The sequence below is a fragment of the Chamaea fasciata genome, unplaced genomic scaffold (genome assembly GCF_029207755.1).
Source record: "Chamaea fasciata isolate MVZ Bird 193981 ecotype frontalis unplaced genomic scaffold, bChaFas1.0.hap1 SCAF_1, whole genome shotgun sequence".
Lineage (NCBI taxonomy): Eukaryota > Metazoa > Chordata > Aves > Passeriformes > Sylviidae > Chamaea > Chamaea fasciata.
Window position 1 is genome coordinate 139,311,447 of NW_027094086.1, and position 22,038 is coordinate 139,333,484.

Here is a 22,038-nt window from a genome sequence, read left to right on the forward strand (position 1 = left end):
TGAGCAAGTAGCACAATAGTCTGCAGGAACTAAGTATTCCCACAGGAAATGAGGACTTCCTGCAGGAACTAAGAAGTATTTCCAACCTCCCCATTTTCTGGGCCAAGTAAAATCATACTTATTCAATCACTAAACTAAAAAAACAACACAGAACTCATCAGTTCTCACAGCAAATGCCTCCCACACTTCTCTCTTGGGAGAGAAATGGTGAGAAATAAATGGAGGTAGAGCAGTTGTTTCCATTCATCTTGGGAGCCTGTTCAGCTGCTTCTAGAAGAGGTGTCATATGAAACCCCAAACAATGTGGTTTGTTATTCTGTGTATTTTTAAGCTGTGTGGTTTATAAGCCTCACCACTGTACCATCATCCACCAGATAAAATTGTTAAATCCACATAGTGTTATCTTTAGTTATCTATGAAGTTAAATAATTATGTTTATATAACAAAAATCAAAGCGGACTTCATGTCACAGTACAAGGACAAATGTCTAAACTTTGCTTTTCCTGGTCTTTCATCTCCTACATACTCTTGCAAAATTAAAGCTTAGTAAAGAACAAAGAGGCCCCCTTTACCCCCCAAAAGTAGCACCACAGACACTGTCCAGTCAAGTGATCTTTGCCCACCATAGTTTGTGGTGTGACTTTCAGGTCCTTTGAAGGATAGACGGACATAATTACTATATTTAGTGCAAAGTTTCCTCTGCATTCTCGGAAAACATCTCCTCCAGGGTTGTATCATGGTAACATAAAATTTAAGTTCCTGTCTTTATTCTCTCCTAATAGCTCTATGATTCTCCAAAGTATAATCATAAGGCTGCTTAAGGGAATGGAAAACCATGTGGAGAATATCACTGTGATTCAACAAAGGAACGGGAAAAAGAATAATAATTGTGCCTTGGGCACATTCAAATGTGGCAGAGAGGAACTGAATAGGCCAAGAATCAGCACTAATGGCAGCCATGGAAGCGAGAGTCCGATGCGCTGCCTGTGCAGACACAGCAGTCTCCAGCAGCAGACCAAGTAGAGAATGTATTTATGAAAATAATAAAGTGCATTCATTTCTAGCAGAGCAATTACCTTCAAGTTCACAGCCCAGCAGCTCCATTCTCAGCCCCAGTCCCCCGTGTGTGGCTCTCTCAGGGTAGACGCGTATGAATCGTGTCGATACCGGTTCAAAAGTCCGCAGCTCAGGCGTGTCATAGTTGGTGTTGCCTTCAAAAGTCTGCAAAGCATGACAAATGCTACTTGTTAAAAAAAAAAAGTCGATTTTCCACACTCATCTTTTTTCCTTCATTCTCCAGCCTTTGAATTAGGTGAGCAGTAGGCCATATTCTAACGGCTTAATAAGTGTCAGGCATTCCTATCCTAAATGAGAATGGAAAATACATTGTTAAAGCTTCTCAGAAAAGTAATGCATTTCATTTTTCATAAACTCGGTAGCAACCAATCCATCAGGGTCATAACAAGAGCTGAGTGTTTAATGAGACATGTTTTTAAATGATGCTCTGATCTGAGGTTTAACTGGGTGACATTTCCAACACTTCTCAGGGAAAAAAATGGCTGAGGTGAAGATCCTGTCACCTTTTAAGTGGTTACAATAATAATCCAACTGTTCAAGAGAAAATTTCAATCTGATTTCCCCCAGCGACAGAGCTTCACAAGTTGTAGCTATTTCAAAAGGCATAAATTAAACTTCAGGAGCAGTAGCTGCAAGAGTTCTTCCACTGAGCCTGCTATTGAAGAAGAATTAGAAGAAAGAGAAGAAAGCTGATTCCTGACAAAACTGCAATACAATCCAACAGGCAAGGCAGGTCAGCAAATGTACATTTCAGACAAAAAAATCTCTTCTCTGAATTGCACTTTGGGTTCTTCAGACATAATACAATTCTCAATGACATTTGTTTGATACCTTCAGTTTCTCCTTTTCAGTAATCTTTTGCATATAGAACACATTATAATTTGTACTTATAGCAACACCTCAAGTGCTTCCATGTGAATGATCAGTCCCTAGAAGGAATCAACTGAACAAAGAAACAGTCCTTGGCAGAAAGCTTTATAACCCAAGATAAGGCAAAAGCAGTTATTTTTACCCGATTTTATAGCAAAAAAGTCTTCAGAATGTCATGTACAGAAGTCTCTAATGTGCAAAATATGAAAATGTATATAACAATGAAGTAAAAGCATTTTCACATTTTCCACGAATTAGTGAAATTGCAAGACTCTAAAAAACCTCTTTGAACTGCAGTTCAAATTTAAGATTAGAATTGCTACCGTAAGATACTTTTAAGATACAGCTGTGAAACCAGAAGCATTCTTCAGGAAGAAAGCACCAGATACCCTTCATTCTGGATGAGAACAAAACCCAACCTACAATGAACTCCTTCTATTCATCTGGGGCAGAGAAAACAGAGGCTGTGGGGAAAGCTGGCTGAATTCCTAACACAGAAAACCAGCATAGGTAATCCCAATTGTTTCTTCTATTTTCAGTGCAGCTCTAAAAGCCTTCTTTTTTTTTTTTTTACTGTACACCTCTGCATTATGATCACAATCCTTCCGGCCACTGGCTACAGAGTGCCAGTAGCAAAAGCCAGCTGTGATGGGAGACTGTGAACAACTAAACTGAAAAAATAATGTCAACATCAATGCTGCTTCTCCTACTTCCTAGGGAAATTGCACCTCCAAGGTGGCTTCAAGGGGCACTGGTTGACCCAGTGTACTGCCAGTGCTTGGAAGACAGTTGTCACAAATTTATGTGTAGAGGGCCTGTCAGATCTAATTGACATGGGATTACATATTATTATATTTGAATAACAATATAGTGCAAATGATCAGAAAAGCTACCTACTATATGAAAAAGAATGAATGCCATTTTATGTATAAAAGTAGACAGACACATGTATCTGAGGAATCCTTGCTCCCTTTTTTAATAGTAGTCTTAATAGCAACATATAATAATGAAAACTGATTTATAAAAGACATCACTATGGAGTACTGACACATAGACATTAGGATTCAATAGGCATCTAGAATTACATTGAATCATTGTCCTTTGTAGAGCAGAGCTGCCTGTGATTCAATTTTGACTGTTCATTTAAAACACATACTGATACTCTTTGTGGGAGAGGAGAGAGGAGTATACAGAAAAACTTCACTTAGTGAGTGTCCTTTATACAAGCTATGTCACAAATTGCTTTACTTCAGTACAAAGATAAAGCATAATAAATAATAGTTAGACGAAAGAGGAGCTAAGATGGTGAGCGGAAAAAAAATTCCACCTAACATATTTTAAAATTAAAATAAACATTGCTGAAAATTTTTAAAAGGATGTTCCAAATGGCAGGATGTTCTGAAGTTTCTTATACCAGAAATGATGAGAGGAACTGCAAAAACAACAGCCAAAAACTCCTGCAAAACAATTCATCCCATCCCCATAAAAAGTAGAAGGAGGAAAGAAGTATGAAAGAGAATGATGACTTTATGGAGTAAGCTTGAGTAAGCAAACCCATGGACAAGAAATACAAATTGGATCTTGAAATGGAGTTCTGCATGGTTATTTGATGATTTGTGATTTTCACTCCTTTGAGTGCTTGAGCTAAATTACAGGGGGAAACATTTTGCACACTCAAAAATAGCCGAAATTGGGTCAGCCAAAGAGGAAAGAGTTATGGTAGTCCTTGTGAAAGCAGCTGCAGGCATGAATGACAAGATCATGTTAAGAAACAAGATGATGTTTCACCCTTTGGACACATTCTGTTGTCACTGCTCTTTCTTTTCTGAAATGCAGTTGTTTGTTTATTGAAAGTCCTGACTTTAACCAAGTGAAACGATGTGTTTCATTTCATATAGCAGGGCTGTTTCTAATCCACGTTCCTGATGTGACTCATTATAGCATCCTGTCCCATCCAGCTCTACTTAGAGTTAAAAACACTACATTCCAGTATTAACATTTTAAATTCCTCAGGCTCCAAAATCATGGGATTTACCCTATCCTCTTTAAAGAAGACTTCTGCTTTGGAATAAAGTTTATTAAACATATCGAATTTTTAGGAAGGACTATAATTATGCCACAAGAGATTTGAATTCCAGCCCTCTCTGTTCCATTAATCTTGAAAGTTAATTTCTGGTGGTGATGAAAGCTGAGGATGGGCTCAGTGCATTAGTTAGCACACTAGTTTTCTTGTCAAACTGCTAACTTCTGACAATGATGGCATGTGCCTGTATTAGAAAACAGAAAGCCATGCAGCAGACGGCGCGCTGCTTCGAAAGCATATGGCATTATTTTTTTCCCTCGTTGAGCCACAGTGTAGAAGTACATGTCAAAACAACATCTATTTTAGAAAGAAAATGGTAAGATCCCATTGTTGATTTACACTCCCTTCACACTTTATGATGAAGTCAAAACTCATGGTAACAAGAGAAAGGAGATGACTGCAAAGGCTGAATCCGTTTAGTTTTAATCCCCCAAACAAATGATGAAAAGTGAGAAAATGCAGACATATTCAGCGAGATTAAAACAGGAGAGAATGAAGTCCAATATTTACCAAATGTGCCTGGAAAAGATACATCCATGGGCCCACTCAGCTTTTCCTTTAAGGAAACACAGGTTCCTCCAATGGATGAGTCTATACAGCAAAACAGCTTTTACATCTAATTTTCAAACTAACACAGATGAGATATGGAGCAACTTCCATCTGCCAAGCAGCACAACAATTTGCCTTTTGAGGGCACATTTTGGTATATGATTCCCTGGTCATCTCAGTACTACAGCACCAATTTGTGAGCAGGGCTTCATGCCTACTCATTTCCTCAAGGAACAGAGTAGGAGGACTAAGAAAGAGTAGTCCCTTTCGAGGCAAAAGTGAACTTTGTGAGCAGTGATAGCAAAATGGGATGGAGGACTTCACTGGGATTTGGCATAAATCCACAAAACCCCTAGAGCAATTTATGTCCTGAAATGCATACATCCAAAGACAAATTGAAACAGATACATTCCCAGAAACTTTTCTGGGACACAATCATTTTCTTTTCCTTGGAATCTAACCCAGCAATTAATTAGGCCCTCCACTGGAAATGTCTTCTCAGGCAAACTCCAAGACGCTTCCCTTGTGACAGTACAACAGTACTTCTCACTTGGGATGGGATAACATGACAAAAACTTCATCACTTTTGGAGGGACTTGGATCAGATCATTACAGAGAGCTTGTGAAACTCTCAAAGCAATATACAGGCAGTTGAGAAATACAACAGGTACCCCATTGAGCTGAGTAACACCATTCTCATTCTATAGCTCTGACAGAAAAGAAGCAAAATAAAAGTAATTCAAATAAATTTGTTCAGTCAGGTTTAGAGTCTGGCTTTTTAGAGTAGACTTTTAAACCCCATTGCATGGGATTTTGCAGTAAATTGTGGGTCACAAAGGCACCAAGGTTGGCAGGAGTCAAGTCTGAACTAGCCGTTGAATAAGCAAGACTTGCTGCCAGAGAGGCAAATGTCCTAAGGCCAGTTCATGCCCTCAGGCATGGGACAGCTCCCACAGCATTCCTTTAGGGCTGCTGCCCTTGGAGTCCTCCTACTTGGCTTCACCCCAGCTGTGTGCCTTTTCTAAGGTCAGACAGAGACGTGTAGAAATGTAATGCCAACTTTTTTTTTTTTTTTAACTCAATTTTTTTTAGCGCGGAGATTTTGCCCTTACCTTTATCTTTTTCTTGCTGGAATCCATGATCATTTTCCAATCCGATCCATTGTTGCTGTAGCCAATTTTGAATTTTTTCATGAACACTTTGTTTTCCCGGTGCTTGCCTCCTTGGACAATTATGCCCCTCACTATTTTTTCCTCACCGAGGTCTATTTGAAGCCATTCATTTGTGTATGGATGAGTGGTTGGTGGCAGCGCCCAGCCTGAACGGCTCGTTATCAGGCGAGCGTTTTCTGGGATCCAGTTTCGATCCACTTGAGTAGATGCAGTAATCTGAGAGTCAGGAATAAGGCCAGACACCATACCCAGCATCCCAGAACAAGGATAATCTACAGAGAAAAAAAAATCCAAATAAATTAAATAGTTATTCTGAACAAGCACCAAACCAGAAACAGGACATGTCAGTCAATTCAACTATCATAACTAATTACTTATTATTCAAAATAATCTATTTGGTTTGTATATAATTTTCATTTGCTCAAACTTACACATCCCAGTTTTAGCAGGAAGTACCAAAATACCACAAGTATTTTTGGCTTGGTGGGAACCAAAAGGATCAGAAAATCCTATTCTATTCTTGTTTTCTATTCTCTTTGCTAAGGCAAAGAGTGCAGGGCCATCTGAATTTGTGAATATTTCCTCAGAGAAAACTCCCCAAACCCGCCAAAACTTGGTTGCAGATTACCTAATTTTGGTGATATTGGAAATGGAAATCTTCATACATTAAAATATAATTTATTGTTGAGATTTTCCTAATGCATTTCTTTCATCTCTCAGACTTCTTTAGGTGACACAAAAGCTAAATAGTTGCCTCTTTTATGATCCACGATAAAAATAAATTAGAAGTACCTGCTAACAATGAATGAAAAATTCTAATACAGAATGTAACAGTAGTTCTGATTACTTACATCTAATCTGAAAAGATTTCATAGAATGACTTGGAATTCTCTAACAAAGTAATCAGTAATCTTATTTTCCTGCTGTATGAAAACCAGTTCTAAGAAACATTTTCAAGACTAAAGAAACACCTTAAGATAAAAAAAATATCCCTAGAACTATGAAAAGTCAGTGGCTTTGAACTGTATTAACCGCTAAAAAATGGGCGAGAAAAATTAGCTTTCTAAAGTCGAATAAATCATTAGCATTTTCTTTCAACTGTAAGTTGTATTTTTACTTTACAGATAAAGGCACTTCCACTGTGTAGAAATTATAGAAAACCTAAAACAGTAAAAAAGATATTTCTAAAAAAATTTTGACAGGTAACTGTGTGATGCAAAGAAATTACAATACTGATCACCACTGGGAACTTGACTACAAACACCATTACTTGCACTGGCTTCAGATCTAAGTGTTTGTACCTTGCAATCCTTTTAAACCTAGTTATGTATGTTTGTTCCTTGAGAAACCTGCTGAGAACTACCTATGAATAGCAGGCATAAGAGAGAGGGACTGGAAAATTAGAAGGGAAAAATAAGATGGGAATTTCCAAAATATCTGTGTATCTCAGGAATTTTGCATGAAGCTGTAAAGTGATTGCAATAAAAGTAATTAAAACTAAAATATGGTGTCAAAAATATTCAGATAACACTGTATGGTTGGGTTGAGGTGTTTTATTGGTTTTTTTCTAACATTTCTATACTCAGATCGTGGTGAAAATCATGATCATGAATTTTACTCTTAAAATAAATCCCACAGCACAGGCACAATAAATTCCCCTGATTTTGTAATCTTTCCCAAGACCTACCTGTTATCTTGCAGCCATACACTTCAAATCTCAGTGAAACTCCATTCTCCCAAGACACAGGTCTAATTCGCACAAACCGTGTTAAAACTGGTTTGGCAAAAGGTCGGTAAACAACATCAGTGGGATTGCTATTCCCTTGAAACACCTTTGTGTAGAAAGAAAAAGTATATATTTGTTAGGCTTTCTCTTAAATGGTGTTTACAGTTCTGTGTTTTACAGATAGTTATGATATGAGGTCTAACCAGGGTTGGTTGTGGGGGCTGAGACAAAAGACTTGTGTGGGAAACTATTTCATTAATCTCCTAACACAATTTTTGCAGACAAGTTTACTTTCCTTGGGGAGGAAAACTGAAAATGTAAGGTGTTCAATGATACTTAAAAAGTTGTTCCTAATGCCCAGATCTACATGCAGGAATGACAAACACTGGACTTTGTCACCCAACAACTTCTGTGTCCTGGAAGAATCCCCCAATGCCCCACTAGAGCAGTTTTATTTCTTGTACGCTCTTAGAACGATGCAGAAAGCTATAGAATCTCAGGCTCAATTTAAAGATTTGGATTTCAATTAGATCATGTGAAAATTCTATATGGAGTTATGATAAAAACATATATTATTTTGCTGACCTTGGGCTTATGATTTTTCAAGGTTTATTGTGCAAACCTTGCTTTGTTAACCTCCTGTTTTCAAATCTTTTTCAACAAGTTCTCAGGATTTCTTTCTCCTTGCGTATTGAGATTGAAGTCTATTTAAAATCTGTATAGCAGGCTCCAAGATTTTCCCTGCATCCCCCAAGGCTTGCAGTCAAATTAGATGAACAATGAGACTTCCACCAGAAGCACATGATTGTGCTGTGCTTTCATGTTGAGGATCCTGCAGGCACACTCCTTCCTAGCCCAGCCAAAACCTTGCAATGTTCCAGTCCAAAGAAGGTGATTCAGCTTCCTGCTTCTTCCTCACATAGAGGGGACCAATTTCCTGTTGTTTTCCATGGATGCAGACCCTTCTCCTTTTATGGGAGATTCTCCCATTTCTTACACACACTGTCCTACTTTCCTGTTTGTTCCTTACAGTAGCTGCATTAATTTGGAGTATAAGCCAATGGCACACAGCTGTCAGCTCATAAGGCTCAGTTACATCCCAAGTAATTTAGGATAAGAGTTTCATATCTAGTAAGAGATTTTTAATGGAACTGCATTACTTTCTTTCCAGCAACTTTTTGTTTTCCTGAGAAGACCTGCTGTAGTTTTCTCAAAGTTTGCATCTGACAGGAAGGGGAGTCTTTTCTCAAAAGTACACAGATTCTTATACGTAGTTAGTTCAACACTGGTATATGACTGACTTGAGACATGCAGCTGCAAACTTTTAATTTGAATTAAAATATCTGGGAGGGAGACTGGTACATACATTTTTTATTGTCTTGATCAACAGCAAAATACTGCCATTTTAAAAAACTGATTTTTTTAATGAACCCTGTATACAAGTGACACAGGTTTAGGAAATATTCTTACTAATTAAGGACAGCACGTGCAGGAGAAACTCATGTAAAATACACTCTTGGAGAGTTTACAAATTGAAGCTGGTAATGAAAATCAGGCATGGTCTGATTTTGAAAGAAGCATTTGTTCAGATTACAGAATCCAGAGCCAGGAAACCCTGTGTCTCATTCCAGCCACTGTGCTGGCCCCTCTTGTGACTTTGGGCAAGTCAATTATTGTATCTTTATACACATCACTGTACAGTGCCCACATTGTGTCATTTGACTTTCAGAATTTCCCGTAAAACCAGGATAATACCTGTCAGAGAGAAGCTTTAAGCATTCTTTTTAAATTGTTTTCCAAAGTACTTCCAAAAAGCAAGATGCATTTGTTAAACACTGCTACCATGTTGATTAGATAAATGTAGTGGACTTGGCACAGCACTTACAGATGAGTCAGGGACAAACCAGTAAGCAAATATTTAGAGCTAGATAGGGTTACACTGATAGAGTTTGATATTGCACAGCTCTTCTATGCCTTTACAGAAGGGTCACAACAAAGTTGTTTTGAAGGGAGGTACTACCAAACCTTTCCAATTGCATCAGTCCCTGGCAGCCTCTGGGGATGCCTCTCTCAGGCACAACCTGAGCAAGGTGGGAAGGGAGGCACAGCCTCACTGGGGCTATTCATGTGAGAGCTCAAGCAGAACTGACTTCCCGGTAATGAGCTTTATGTTCACGGTAGCGGATAATGACAATTTTTCTTATGAGTGTCTAAAACTGTTTCATAGGGAGGTCACAGAGAGCAAATCTGCTGATAAATGGAAAGGTGATAAAAATCTATAAGGATGGAAAGATGTGTCTAATCATCTGTCCGCATGACCCTGATCACTGAGATGCTTGGAAGTCTAACAAACCACTAATCACTTGCCAACCTTGCACAGGGAGCTGAGGCACTGACACATTGCATATCCAGAGCTTCATTGCAGAGAATGGACAGACACATTTCTTGAAAAGTTCTGCATAATGTTTTTCTCAAGGTCACAAAGAAAATCTCTGAGAAACAGCGAAACAGCAGAAGAGTCCAGGAAAAAGACACAAAATGACTCAAATTATGGTGAGCTCAATAGATAGGGCATCACTTCACATAATTTTCAGCTGCTCTAGGTTTTGCATAGACAATTTCTGTGGCCCATTACTACTGAGACATAAGCTGGTTTTTGGATTTGGGAAATAGTGCTGATCAACCTGACTAAACCTTATTTTTAAAACCTTTTTTTAAAGCAGATGATAGCAACTAAACAGTTCAACAGACTATTTCTCAGCTGAAGAGAGAGAAAAAAAGGGAAAAAAAATACTTACAACAGGCTTGTTTCCCTCCTTCAGGGTAATCCAGTCCTCTCCGTTGGAGCTGACATCTACACGATATGTTTTCAGATAATATTCTTTCTTTGTTTCTTTTGAGATGGCACCTTGGGTCCCAATTCCAGAAACAAAGCGGAGAAGGCCCAGGTCTACCTGTGGTAGAGGATAATTTGGAACGTGAGGACAACCAGTTCAGAGCATAACAACATTGCAGCAGTTGCACCTTCTCTACCTCACCCCATTTTACAAAAATAATAAGGATTTTATAAAAGCAAACTGCAAAATATTGTTGACAATAACATAGACATAATCTCCTCCTTTGTAAACAGAGTCATCACAGAAGATGGGAAAATTTGCCTGGTTAGCCAGTAATGTTATTCACACGCCAGAGAATTCTCTTTCTTCTGTGAGGGACAAACCAGAGACACCATCAGGGCAAGTGGGAACCACCAGACTGTAGAGGAGTTACTACAGGAATTCTTCAAGGACCAGTCTGCCAAACAACTTTACTTAATACTTTCATTAAGCACTTGCATAGATGCTAATGAAATTCCCTAAGGACACGAAGCTGCAAGGTGTTGCCAACACAGAGGAGACTCATGCAATGAGAACTGAGTGACCCTGAGGACTGCAGCAGTAGAAACGGGATGAAATTTACTAGGATAATGTCAAAGTTGTGCACTTAGGGAATGACAACAAGAATTCTGCTAAAATCTAGAAGATCATCACTTGCAAATAGAAAAGAAGAAAAGAATCCCAATGTATATTAGTTAGTCACAAGATAATTACAAATCACTTAGGGATTTTGTTGGGAAAAAGGCAAATTATTTGCTAGGACTGTATGATGTATTTGAGGAAAACAGAAAGAAGCAGTAGCACAAGTGCAGAAATTCTGTTCCAACTGTCAAATGCCATGAACTTCTATCATTAGAAAACAATGTCATTTTGAATTCGCTGCAGAAATGTACATGAATGTGTGTTAGAGGTTATCTCTCTTCTTCACTCTTCTCTCTCTTCTTCTCTCATGGAAGTACACTATCCATTACAAATGGACAAGTGATTTAGGTTAACCTTGCTCTCCCCCATTATTTATTTTTCATCCAGGTCTTTTCCTTATCTGAGTCATGATGTGGCATCAAAAAAGTATCAACATATTTGGGAGAGTGACGTGGGGTGCAGGAATACAGCTACTCAAGCAGCTGGCTACTCAGTTCTGCTGGCAAAAGAAACCCTTATCCCAGTACACAAGTCCAGCTGCCAAATAGCTGAAACGCACAAAACTTTCCCACAGTCAGGTTGGTGACCACAGTTTTGAAACCTCTGCCATTTCCTTATGGCCATTTTTTTAGCCATAAAAACAAACCAATTAAAATCAAGTTCTTCACCCTCTTTCTCCACAGCTAGAACCTTCTCTTTGTTTCCTAAAGCAGGAAATTTAATTTCAGTATAAAATGACACTAATTACAAAATATTAATCAGTATAATTTATTCCCCTAACTTCAGTTGTCCAGACTTTAGTAGGATAATAATAGGTTGAATTAACCCTTCTCAAGTGAATGGCCCTATGAATGCCCCAGGGTTTTTCACGATTTCCAAAGTATGTAGGATGCAAAATGTACGTGTCCTGTGTCCTACAGGCATCTTTTTTCCTGGATGTATGTCATATGTCCAAAGGCACTGGAGCAGTTAAATCAACATGCTCTGCATTCTCTCTCAAAAGGCTGAAGGAAGTGCTATTGAGGACAGTGTCTGCTCTCAGTGCCCATGTCATATGCAAGGCATTTTGGAGTCCCTCAACACAAGAATAGCAGCTTTGTGTGTGATAGATAGAACTGTCTTTCAGGGCAAAGCCCCTGCCCCAGTTTGTAAGGCTCATAAAGTCTATATGTAACATTTTAGCCCTTGTCTTTAGGGGTGAAATACTGCAACATTTTGGTTTTGTGTGATTAAAAAAAAAAAATCAGTCAAAAAAAAAAATCCCAGCACCACCTCACAAAAACAATCAAGTGATTTAAAGTAACTGGAGAGTCTCAGATGTTAGATTGTTGCAATCTGAAAGTTAATGGGGGAATCTGGGCATCATTGCTTTGAGCAATCTCAGCTTAACTTCAAATGCTCTCCAAGCTGTACTCTGCTGATTGTAAAGTGTGCTGCACTGAGTTATGTCCAATACCACATTCACTTCCAGGCTGAAGTGCACTTGAAAATCTGGAAGTCTGAGGGAGCGCAGAGCTAAGTTATTTAAATGATCTGCTTCTCTTACAATTTGAAACAGCTCTTCAGTTTTGAAATGATTAGGGTCCCAAGCCTGTACTATTCCAACTGATTTGAAATTATTCTAGTAGAGGCTTTTTAATATACAGTAAGTACTTCATTGTGAATAAAGTCAAGCAATGGCCTACTTCAAGAGTTCTAGGTATTTGAAGCCAAGTTAAAATTTAACATTGGTGGCTTAGGAGATTTGATTATTTGATGCCTGACTTAAAAATTGCTTACAATCACTGACCATTCAGGCCTCAGGCTTGTCCTGTCAGAAAACTTCAGGCCCCCAAATTTTGATCAGTCCCAGATTCTGGGATTCAATACACCTTCTTAACTCCAGGGTACTGAATATTCTACAGCATCCATTTTACTGCCCAGGATTAAGTCCCAAACACACAGCGGACACAGACATGTACTTTCATGCCTAAAACCTGGCAGAACTCTCTCACTGGGAGAGAGGGAGACTCTGAGAGGACTTCTGATTTCTTGCCTATAAGTATGGAAGGAAAGGCCACCCCATTAGCACTCCTGGATCCAGTAACTGAGAAAGACTTTACTGGAGGAAGGAGAGCCCTTTGTTGGGGAGCACATCTCTTCACACAGATCTGCTCTCTCTCCAGGTCAGCAAATCTTTACGTGCTCTTGAAAACTGGAACTATGTCAACAGCAGTCCTCTCCTGGAGTGCCTGCAGTCTGACGGCTGGAGGGTTCAGCACAGCTTTAAACCTCTTGCAAAAGCAAGCTGTGACCCCAGACCTGCTGCATGCCAGGGGCTGTTTGCTCACGAGCTGATACAGGAAAGAAGAATAACATTTCTCCATGGGTGTTTTGTGAGAAAGAAGCAGTGCAAACAAGAAAGGTGAGATCAAATAACAGACAAGCAGAATGGTCTCTTGTAATTTTTAGTTGTAAGTCTGTGTCGGGGAAAAGGTCCAGGAGAGAGGTAGGGTTTAAGGCATTTAGTTCCCTTTGACAGTTCTTTGCAGTGGCGTCTGGAGGGGAACTGCTCCTCTCCAGGTGCATGCAAACAGAATTGCAACACTGTGCAACCCTCTGTGGTGCCTAAGTATGTTTGCAAATTAAGCTCTAAATGTAGCAATCTTCTCTAAGTAAGGTGATAGAAATGAATTATGTAGAAGAATACCTTGGAAACTACACAACACATTTTAATGGGCTGTTAAGCTCCCCCGAATTAATCTCTTTGTGATGCATTTTGGTTTTGTTCCAATGTTTTTTGAAACTTTGCTCTCTATAAAATGCAAAAAGTTGTCCATAAAACACAGATTCTAAAAGTTACTGGGACTGTTCAGAACTGAAATTCAACCATACCATTTGCTGGTAGCAACTAGAACCTGAAGGTACCAAAGCGTAGCTGTGATAAGACACAGCTCTTCTCTAGTTTTCCCAGAGGGATCAGTGCAGAAGGTGATAGCTCCAAAACAACTGTGTCACCACATAAGAATTCTTTTGCATCTTGAAGGCTTATGTCTACAGAGTCCACCTCTCTGCATAAGTTCCAGTCAACACAGTATATGTCCTCTCCACAGAAGTCTCCAAGTGTTAACATGACCAGAGGTAACCCATTTTTCTCAGATGCAGGCTATTCCAGCTATGAATGTAATATAAGTCTTTAATAACTAGCTTTTTGTTTTGGCCTTCTTGGTCCTTTTCGTTTCAAGAACTTGTGTTTCATGTTAGAGTGACTGTGAAGAGATGTGGTGTTGAAATACGGTACTTTTGAAGATGAACATCAAATGCATTTCCCTGCAATTATTTGACATTTAACGTTCTGCACACATGATAAACAAACATCTGGTATTTATTTTAGAAAATGCAAGCGATTTATTGCAAGCCTTATGGCTGTGATCTGAGATAGGCAGCTGTCTCCAAACCTGAAATCTTCACATTTTATTTCCATGACCAGAGTTTGAGCTGTGACTAACAGCAGCATGTTTCAAGTTCTTTTTTTTGCTCAAATTTTCACTTTCATTCAGATTAAGAAGCATATCTCTCTTGGAAAACGACGCCTAAGGGCCTTATCCAAAAACACAGCCTTTGATAGTTGACTGTACTGCAATGTGAAGATCTTTATTTGAAAGTGCAAGTCTGGGAGCAAACTTGCCTATAGGAATGGGCCCCTAACTTACAAAAAATGAGGAGCATCTCAAGTGTGTATTTTTTTTTTTTCCAGGAGAGAAATGTTAATGGTGGGTTTTTTTTTTTTTTTTAAAGCCTCACTTGTTCCTATTTCTAAAATCAATTTATTTCCTACAGAAGCATATTGCAAGGCACTAGCTGTTTCTACATATGAATTACTTCCTCTCTATTTATTCTGCAATATCTCCTAGCATCCAGGGGAATTATTCTTATAGCTGTATTACTGTCTTCAAAAAAAGCAGGTGGGTGACACATTTTTAAGACAAAGATATGCAATGCGTGGCATACGCATTTTATTTGAGACCAGTTAAGGAGAAGGAAAAAAATAACATTTAGCTCTGCACAATGCATCACATAGCAAATCTGAGCAAACTGCTGGAAAAAGAATGACATGGCTTGAAATTAATATTGCCGCTTCCTGTCGTCATACATAACTAGGCTGCAGGATGGAAGACCGTATCTTCAGAATGAAAATCTGCCTTGTTAAATAAAATACAGTCATTGAGGGAGCTGTAGCAAGGGAGCAGTTTTGCCAGCTTTTAACACTCCTACTGTAGGTCTGTTCAACAGCCTGAGAAAATAAAGCACTGAGTGTTGGAGTTTGATTAACAACAGGAAGCTTTTTGTTGTGGGCATCTCTTGTGGCTTGAAAAGCTGTACAATCCATCACTTGACACAACATACCAAAGCAAATATTTTTAGAGAACCGTGTCATTTCCCTAGATAGCATAGAGTGCTCGGAGTCAGATTAACTGTTGTGAAGCTTCGCTGTTCTGTCAAGCATTTAATTAGGCAGGAGTTGATCTATTTTGTTAACACTGCTGTTGATTTGGCCAATCATGCTTTCTCATGAGGTATATACAAGTATGACTTAATTCCTTAATTTCTTAGATTTTAATGCTAACTAAAAATGCTACTGGGACAGGCTCCAGTAGAAATTCTGAAAATAGTCCAATTAATTTGGTTGGAAAATTACTACCAAAAGTCTTCATTCTTGAAATGAGTAGTCATTACAAGAGCACAACTACTTGATTAATGACAGGTTGTAAATATTAATCCTGGATTTAAGTGAAAATAGTTAAGCCTGTAAACTACCTCAAATCTTGGTATAAAACTCTCAGTGATACTTGTGGTAGCTCCATAAAGTGGGGAGAAAATGTTGCTGTTATTAAGATCTCCCCTGAGTCACTGAAGTCTTTCTCATTGACCTTGACAGCAACATCCTGAAAGCCCCAAAAGGGAAAGCAGCTAATCACGTGCTCAACTTGTAGTCTGTGCCTAAGAACTGTCCCCAGTCAGCATGTTTTACTAAACTGATGCTTCTGTGACTTGGCAAAAATGGGGAAGCATGGAAGAAGAGATGAGCAAACATTCAAGCCAAAGACATAGGAATTCTTGGCAGCAAAAGGGAAATGAACCTTCCTTCTGCAGTTGAAATATATGCTCCTCACAATCTTCACCTTCCGCTCAAATCCCTTTCTGCTGAAGAAAAAACGGTAAGTGTAAAGATTCCCCCAATTGAAAACAAAGAATAGAGTCAAAAGATGCTATCAAGTTGAGCTACTGCTGCTGGGGTCACAGGATTGAGTATGGTAACTTTTCTCAGAAGCAGATCAGCCAGTTTCTTTAGGAGAACATTTAGGATAATGTTGAAAAAGTATCATTGATAAACATAAGAGAACCTCAGTCTTCATTATAAGGCTGGTTCAAGAAGGAAAAGATGCAGAAAGCATAAGAAAAATGAATTCCAGAAACAATAAGGAAAGGAGAAAAGACAAGAAAAGAATAAAAGAAAAAGCTTCTGTGTCTCTGACAGAGAAAAGATAATGCTTGTGTGGGCTGTGTTGCATCTGGATTCATGGCACATTCTCCCACTCTTATGTTAATTTTTTTTTTGCATAAATCAGAAGCAACTAATTAAAAAAGAAATATTTAATTCTGACATGTTCTTTGAACTGGTGTTCCATCTGGTTCTGTTTGAATAGTAAAATCTGCTGTAGTCATAAAAATTGGCAAGCAGCACTCTGGTAAAGAGAAACAAAAGAGACTCAGTACAGCAGGTTAATACACTAGCATTTTAACTGGAGACATTTCCAGAATTCAGTAAACCAAATCACTCCAGTATGGAAACTATAAAGATCAAATGTGAAAGAGAAATGCTGCGAGGGGGCCGAGAGGGGCAGTGCCACGGGCACAGGAGGCCTGTGTGACCCTGGGGTTGTAAGTCCTTGTGGGGCTGGCTCACAGGGCAGGGCAGGGCAGGGCAGGGCAGGGCACTGCTGCCCCAGACGTGGCTGCCAGGGTGAGACACATCCAGGACACACGCAGGGACAGGGAACGATCCCCCTGCTACTCATTTGCAAGCTCCATCTCACACATTCATGCGAGGCTTTGATGCAATGCCATCTTTATTCAGAAGACTCAGAAAATACCTTTTCCCTAATTTATTTTTCTTACTTGAACACTATTTAAAACCTGAACACCAAGATACAATAAACTCTGATAACAAAGGGAAGAAAATGTAATCGTATTGGGTTTTCTATAGACTCTGGGATCTAAGCAATCAGCATCTTATGCCATTCAAATCCTCTCTGTAGCAATGGAGAGAAAGGCTGATTAACTCCCAGTGCTTTAGAAAAAGATTGTTTTACATCTTGCAGGAACATATCTTGCTGTGAAATATTACTTCTTTAAAATGAAAACCTTTGCTTCAGCACTACATTAACTTGCAAATGGATAACCTAAGACATGTACAATGACTTGGTCAAAAAAAAGGAGGAATGTGAATGGCCCCTTTTTCCAGCTAAGATACTTAGGAACCCTTGCTGAGCAATAAATGAGTCAGGAACGTAATACTTTTAATTAACGTTTTCTGAATACTTATTTGTAATTTACATTTAATTTTAAACCTGAGCTTAATCCTCTGATCTGGAATGAAGACAACTATTTAGTGCATTTTGAATGTGACCTTCCCTGGTTTGTGTTAGAAACTATAGAAAAGGGAAACTCTATAGCAATACTTGCAGAACCACTCTTTTGTGAGAGAAGGACATAATTGTAGGACTTTCTTTCCCCTAAGTGTACTGAGCAAGTAATGCAGAAATGGGAAACAAGTTCTCTCTCAGACTTCTTCACATGCGAATAAACAGTCTTTGGGTGGAAAAAACTGAATTTTGCCTATTAAGTTCTTTTGGGTTTTTTGTGCCAGCTGATGTCCTATCAAAATCAGATGTCCTATCAAAATCAGAGGCACAGGTAGAAGAGCTTGATTAATAATTGTGGTATTTTGAGTATAAGTACAATACTACATGTGTAAACACACAGTAATAACTTCCCCTTCCTGTTTTACAGCATACCTATGCTAATGGTAGGGAGCTGCTAAGCAAGGGATGATATACTGTGCAAAATGAAACCTCTCCTGTCTCAGACAGCACACCTTGATGGCATAGATAGATCTGACTGTGCTATCATTGTGTTCAGCGCCAGTTCCACTGAAATAACTGGAATTTACTACACTAAGATATTTTTGAGAGTTCAGGCTTCAAGTTTTCTATAAAAAATCACAGCAAAATGAGGGAAAAGTGACAGTGTCTGTGATATAAGACTTTTTAAGCCTAATTTCACTGGAATAGGCATACAACCTATGTCACATGGAAATACATGTATTTTCTTTTGATCAGCTTTCTCATCTTGGAAAATCGGCACAGTCTCTTTAAATCAGTCATTCATACACAGGAGCTTGCATTCATTTATTCTGTGTTAAATGGAACTGTCAGTTTTGTTGCACCAAAATTCGATTTTCTATTTCATACACATTGTATATGATGATTTTAATTTACTGCTGGGTCACCAAGCAAGTCACTGCTTTTTTAAAATATGAGTTTTTCCTACCTTCTAGAAAAATGTCAGGTAGCTACAGTAAGACAGTGTGGTGAGAGTGCTGTAAATGTATGGTGAAAAATGAGAGACAGACCACACATGCAGATTATTTCACTTTTTCTGGTATGTCCCTCACAGCTCTGAAGAAATGAACACATATAGATTGAATACTTCTGAGGCTGTGATCTGGAGGACTCACTGCTGAGAGTGGTGCTCTTGTCCTGTGCTGGAGGAGGAAGTGGGACAGCAGAAGAGATGGCACTGGTCACTGACTACCAAGACAACTTCCCTTAAGTGCTGAAGCAAACCAGGGAGACTGGCTGCCCCCAGCTCTCTCCTTCCCTCAGCAAAGCATGCTCAAAATTCAGGCAGGAGGATTTTAGTTCCAGGATTTCTTTGGCCAGATAATGGTGCCTGGTTTTTGTAGCCCCACTCTACCTATCTAGAAGTTAATCTATCTGCAGTTATGTAAAGAGGAAAAGCTATTGATTTTTAAGTACTGGGGCTTTTAAAAATAAACATAGGATATATTTTCTTAGTTAAGCATGTCGTGAAAATGGGGACCCCTACTATGGACAGGTAATTTTTAAGGCCTGATAAGAACATTTAAAAATTGTACTGTGCTATGTTAACCCTTCAGTCCACAGCCTGAAGTTAATAGTATTTGCATTGGAGAAGAACCTGCTCCTGTGTCTGCTATGGCTGAAAGCCACTTCAGTCTTTAGTACAATAATCTGTAACCTAAACACAACCAGTTAAAATGTACCCTGGTTTGATATGTGATAGGATAGATTGATCCTTTCATTATCTTCAAGAGGATCAACACCAGAAATGAGTTTAGCCTGAAGTGTTCAACACAGAATGCTGCAATGAAGAGAAAGACCAGACTACACAGGTACAGCTGGTTGGCGAAGTCATGTGTAAACAGTACTTCCCTGGTGAGAAGCCAGTTGTGCCTGGAAACAGAGGAACTGGATCTCAGCTTAATGTTTGGTCAACTGTATTTTCTCTGCTAGCAGCTTTTGTTTACCAGTCAGCTTTGGAGGTTATTCTGGTGCCTTTTTAAAGACTTTTTTTGAAACTTTAAATGAAAACATTAGAGGCAAAGACAAAATGAAATTAAGTGCTTCCTTTTTGAAAGATACTTTTTTTTTCCTTCTTTTCTGTGGAGGGAAGAAGACAAATTGCTTTCTGAAGGGCAGGTATTTACCACTTGGAAGAAATCTCATTTATCCTTCCACTCTACCTATTTTACTACTGCTGTGAAAATGTCACCTAATGGGCAGAACAGAATTGAACTGGGACAGAAAAGCAGGATGACACAAGGACAGGGGAGGTAAATAATAGCTCAGCAACAGAAAATCTGGAGCATGGATGCTGGGATGGGGAAGGGCCCAAAGGACTCATGAACTCTACAGCTTCATACTACTGTGCAGGTGTGGAAAGAGTGAATAAAAATGCATAATCGTCTCTGCAAAGCACTCAGCAGCACAGCTCTCATCTCCAGCCCAGGGTCAGCCCCGTGAGAACAGAGACCTTTAGCTCAGTAATAACTCTGCTTATTATAACACACCTCAGCTGTGTGCTCCTACCCAAGCCTCTGTCTCCAGCCACTGCCCTCAGTCACTTAACTTCTAGCCTTGAGCTTTACCTCACCCTCAGGCTGACACCTGCCTAGTCTCATAGATTAATTTATTTCTGCCAGACTCAGAAAAATCTCCCTCTGAGGTACCTTCCTTCACATCTGCAGAAGGTCCTGGCTGTGGTGTTGCTTAAGATGTTGCTTGGTACTGGGTGGGCAAGGCTGCCTCATCCCCCCCAGGATCTGCAAACCATCTGGGAGAGAGCTCCCCTACCCAGCAGAATGGCACAAATCACTGATTTCTTGGTGTGATGACAGCTTAAAACCCAGCAAACTACAACAAACATTTTGAGTGAAGCCAAACAGGTGAACCTGGTGAATGGAAAAATTTAAAAAAAACCCAAAAAACCAAAAAAGAGAAAAGAACTACTTTGTACAGAATAAGTGGATTAAATTTCTGTGAAATAAAGAAGAAGATGTGATTTAAAAAAAACCCACAAAACCAAAACAAAACAAGCCTGTGGTGGTTAGTTTAAAAATAGTTTTAGTTTTGATTTAAAGAATTTTAATTTCTTTGCCTCCTGGAACCAACTAGTGAAATTGAGATAAATTTTCAAAATTATTTTAGTAGTTGCTGAATCAGTGCTTTTGGGTGGACACATCTTTAATTCACGGTCTCAGCTCTAAAGGGCCATCTGTCTTGCAGCCATTGAGGGGATGTAGGACTGGACTGGGAAGTGGATGCATAGGTAATTAAAGAGCTACATACAAACTACTCAGATCTCTGCATAATGGATCCCCTGAAAAAACTGAAACTATTATAATGATTAGGCTGGCAGTGGAGGCTTGGAGGGGCTCTGCTGCTCCTCCATATGCTGCACTCAGGATTGCTTGAAGCCACACAGGACTCCCCTCTGTATTAGGCCTGATGTTGAAACATGTCAGAGGGAGGTAGAGAGGATTTTCTTCTAAACTGCATTTTGCACCTGCACTTCTGGAGCAATAAGGCTGCCAATGGTTTCGCACAGTTCTCTGAGCATCTCTTCAGCCTCCCCAGAGTGATAAATCTATGGCTGGGAACTTTCTGGTACTAAAATAGCTCTTAAAGCACTTTGAATAATCAAAAAACCTTCATACTTTGTAGGGCTCTTTTATTTCTCCCTCTCGCTCTAGTCTAATTTCAGTACTTGCCTTTGTGAAACTCTACCATTTATTCCCATGTCACAGTAAATAAAGGTATGAATGTATCCTGCTGGGTCAATTAACCCCGGTTCTGCGCTGTGTCACAGTCTGTGCTGGCTGTGATTTCCAGAAAGGAATATTCTTTTGTCATTCTTTGCCCATGTGCAAAGCATGTTAAGACCGCTAAGATAACTGTAACACTTTTCCACACAAAGCTAACTCTGCTTTTTGTGATTTCTGGAGTGCAGTTATGAAGTGTAAAATGACATGAACCAAATTCATGACTTGTAATCTAAAGTGGTAAAGAAGACAAAGGACTGACAGTTTTTGTGCTTTAATGTCAGTGTGCTCCCTAATGATGGGCAAGCCCCACCACAAAGCCTTGAACTCCAGCTCTCAGGCAGTCCTTCAAAGGCCAGGAGAGCTGGGAGGCTGAGATTTCCTATTTTTCATGTTATTCTATGCTGCATTATGCTGCACTTCACTTCTGTACCAAACTCCAAAAGAAACAGAAAAAATAAAAATAACAGGCATTGTTGACTAGCACATCCACCAGTTTTTATGTGCAATATTTTGACAAGGTTGCTGGGTAAAGTCAGCCTAAACAGCTGCCTGATGTAAGAATAAACCTGTTAATGAAACAAATGTGCTGTGTAGCAGCAAATATAAATACTGACTATGTTTTTAAGTGAATACCT

At 39.2% G+C, this 22,038-nt stretch overlaps 1 protein-coding gene across 1 annotated transcript in view; it reads right to left on the reverse strand.

The window, feature by feature from the left end:
- The window catches only part of NRP1 (neuropilin 1), a 113,278-nt gene that overhangs the window by 23,440 nt on the left and 67,800 nt on the right, over positions 1-22,038 (reverse strand). Inside the window, 4 exon segments of the mRNA XM_066200096.1 lie at positions 1,077-1,221; positions 5,692-6,023; positions 7,439-7,583; positions 10,276-10,431. Coding sequence (XP_066056193.1) covers positions 1,077-1,221; positions 5,692-6,023; positions 7,439-7,583; positions 10,276-10,431 — 778 coding nt within the window.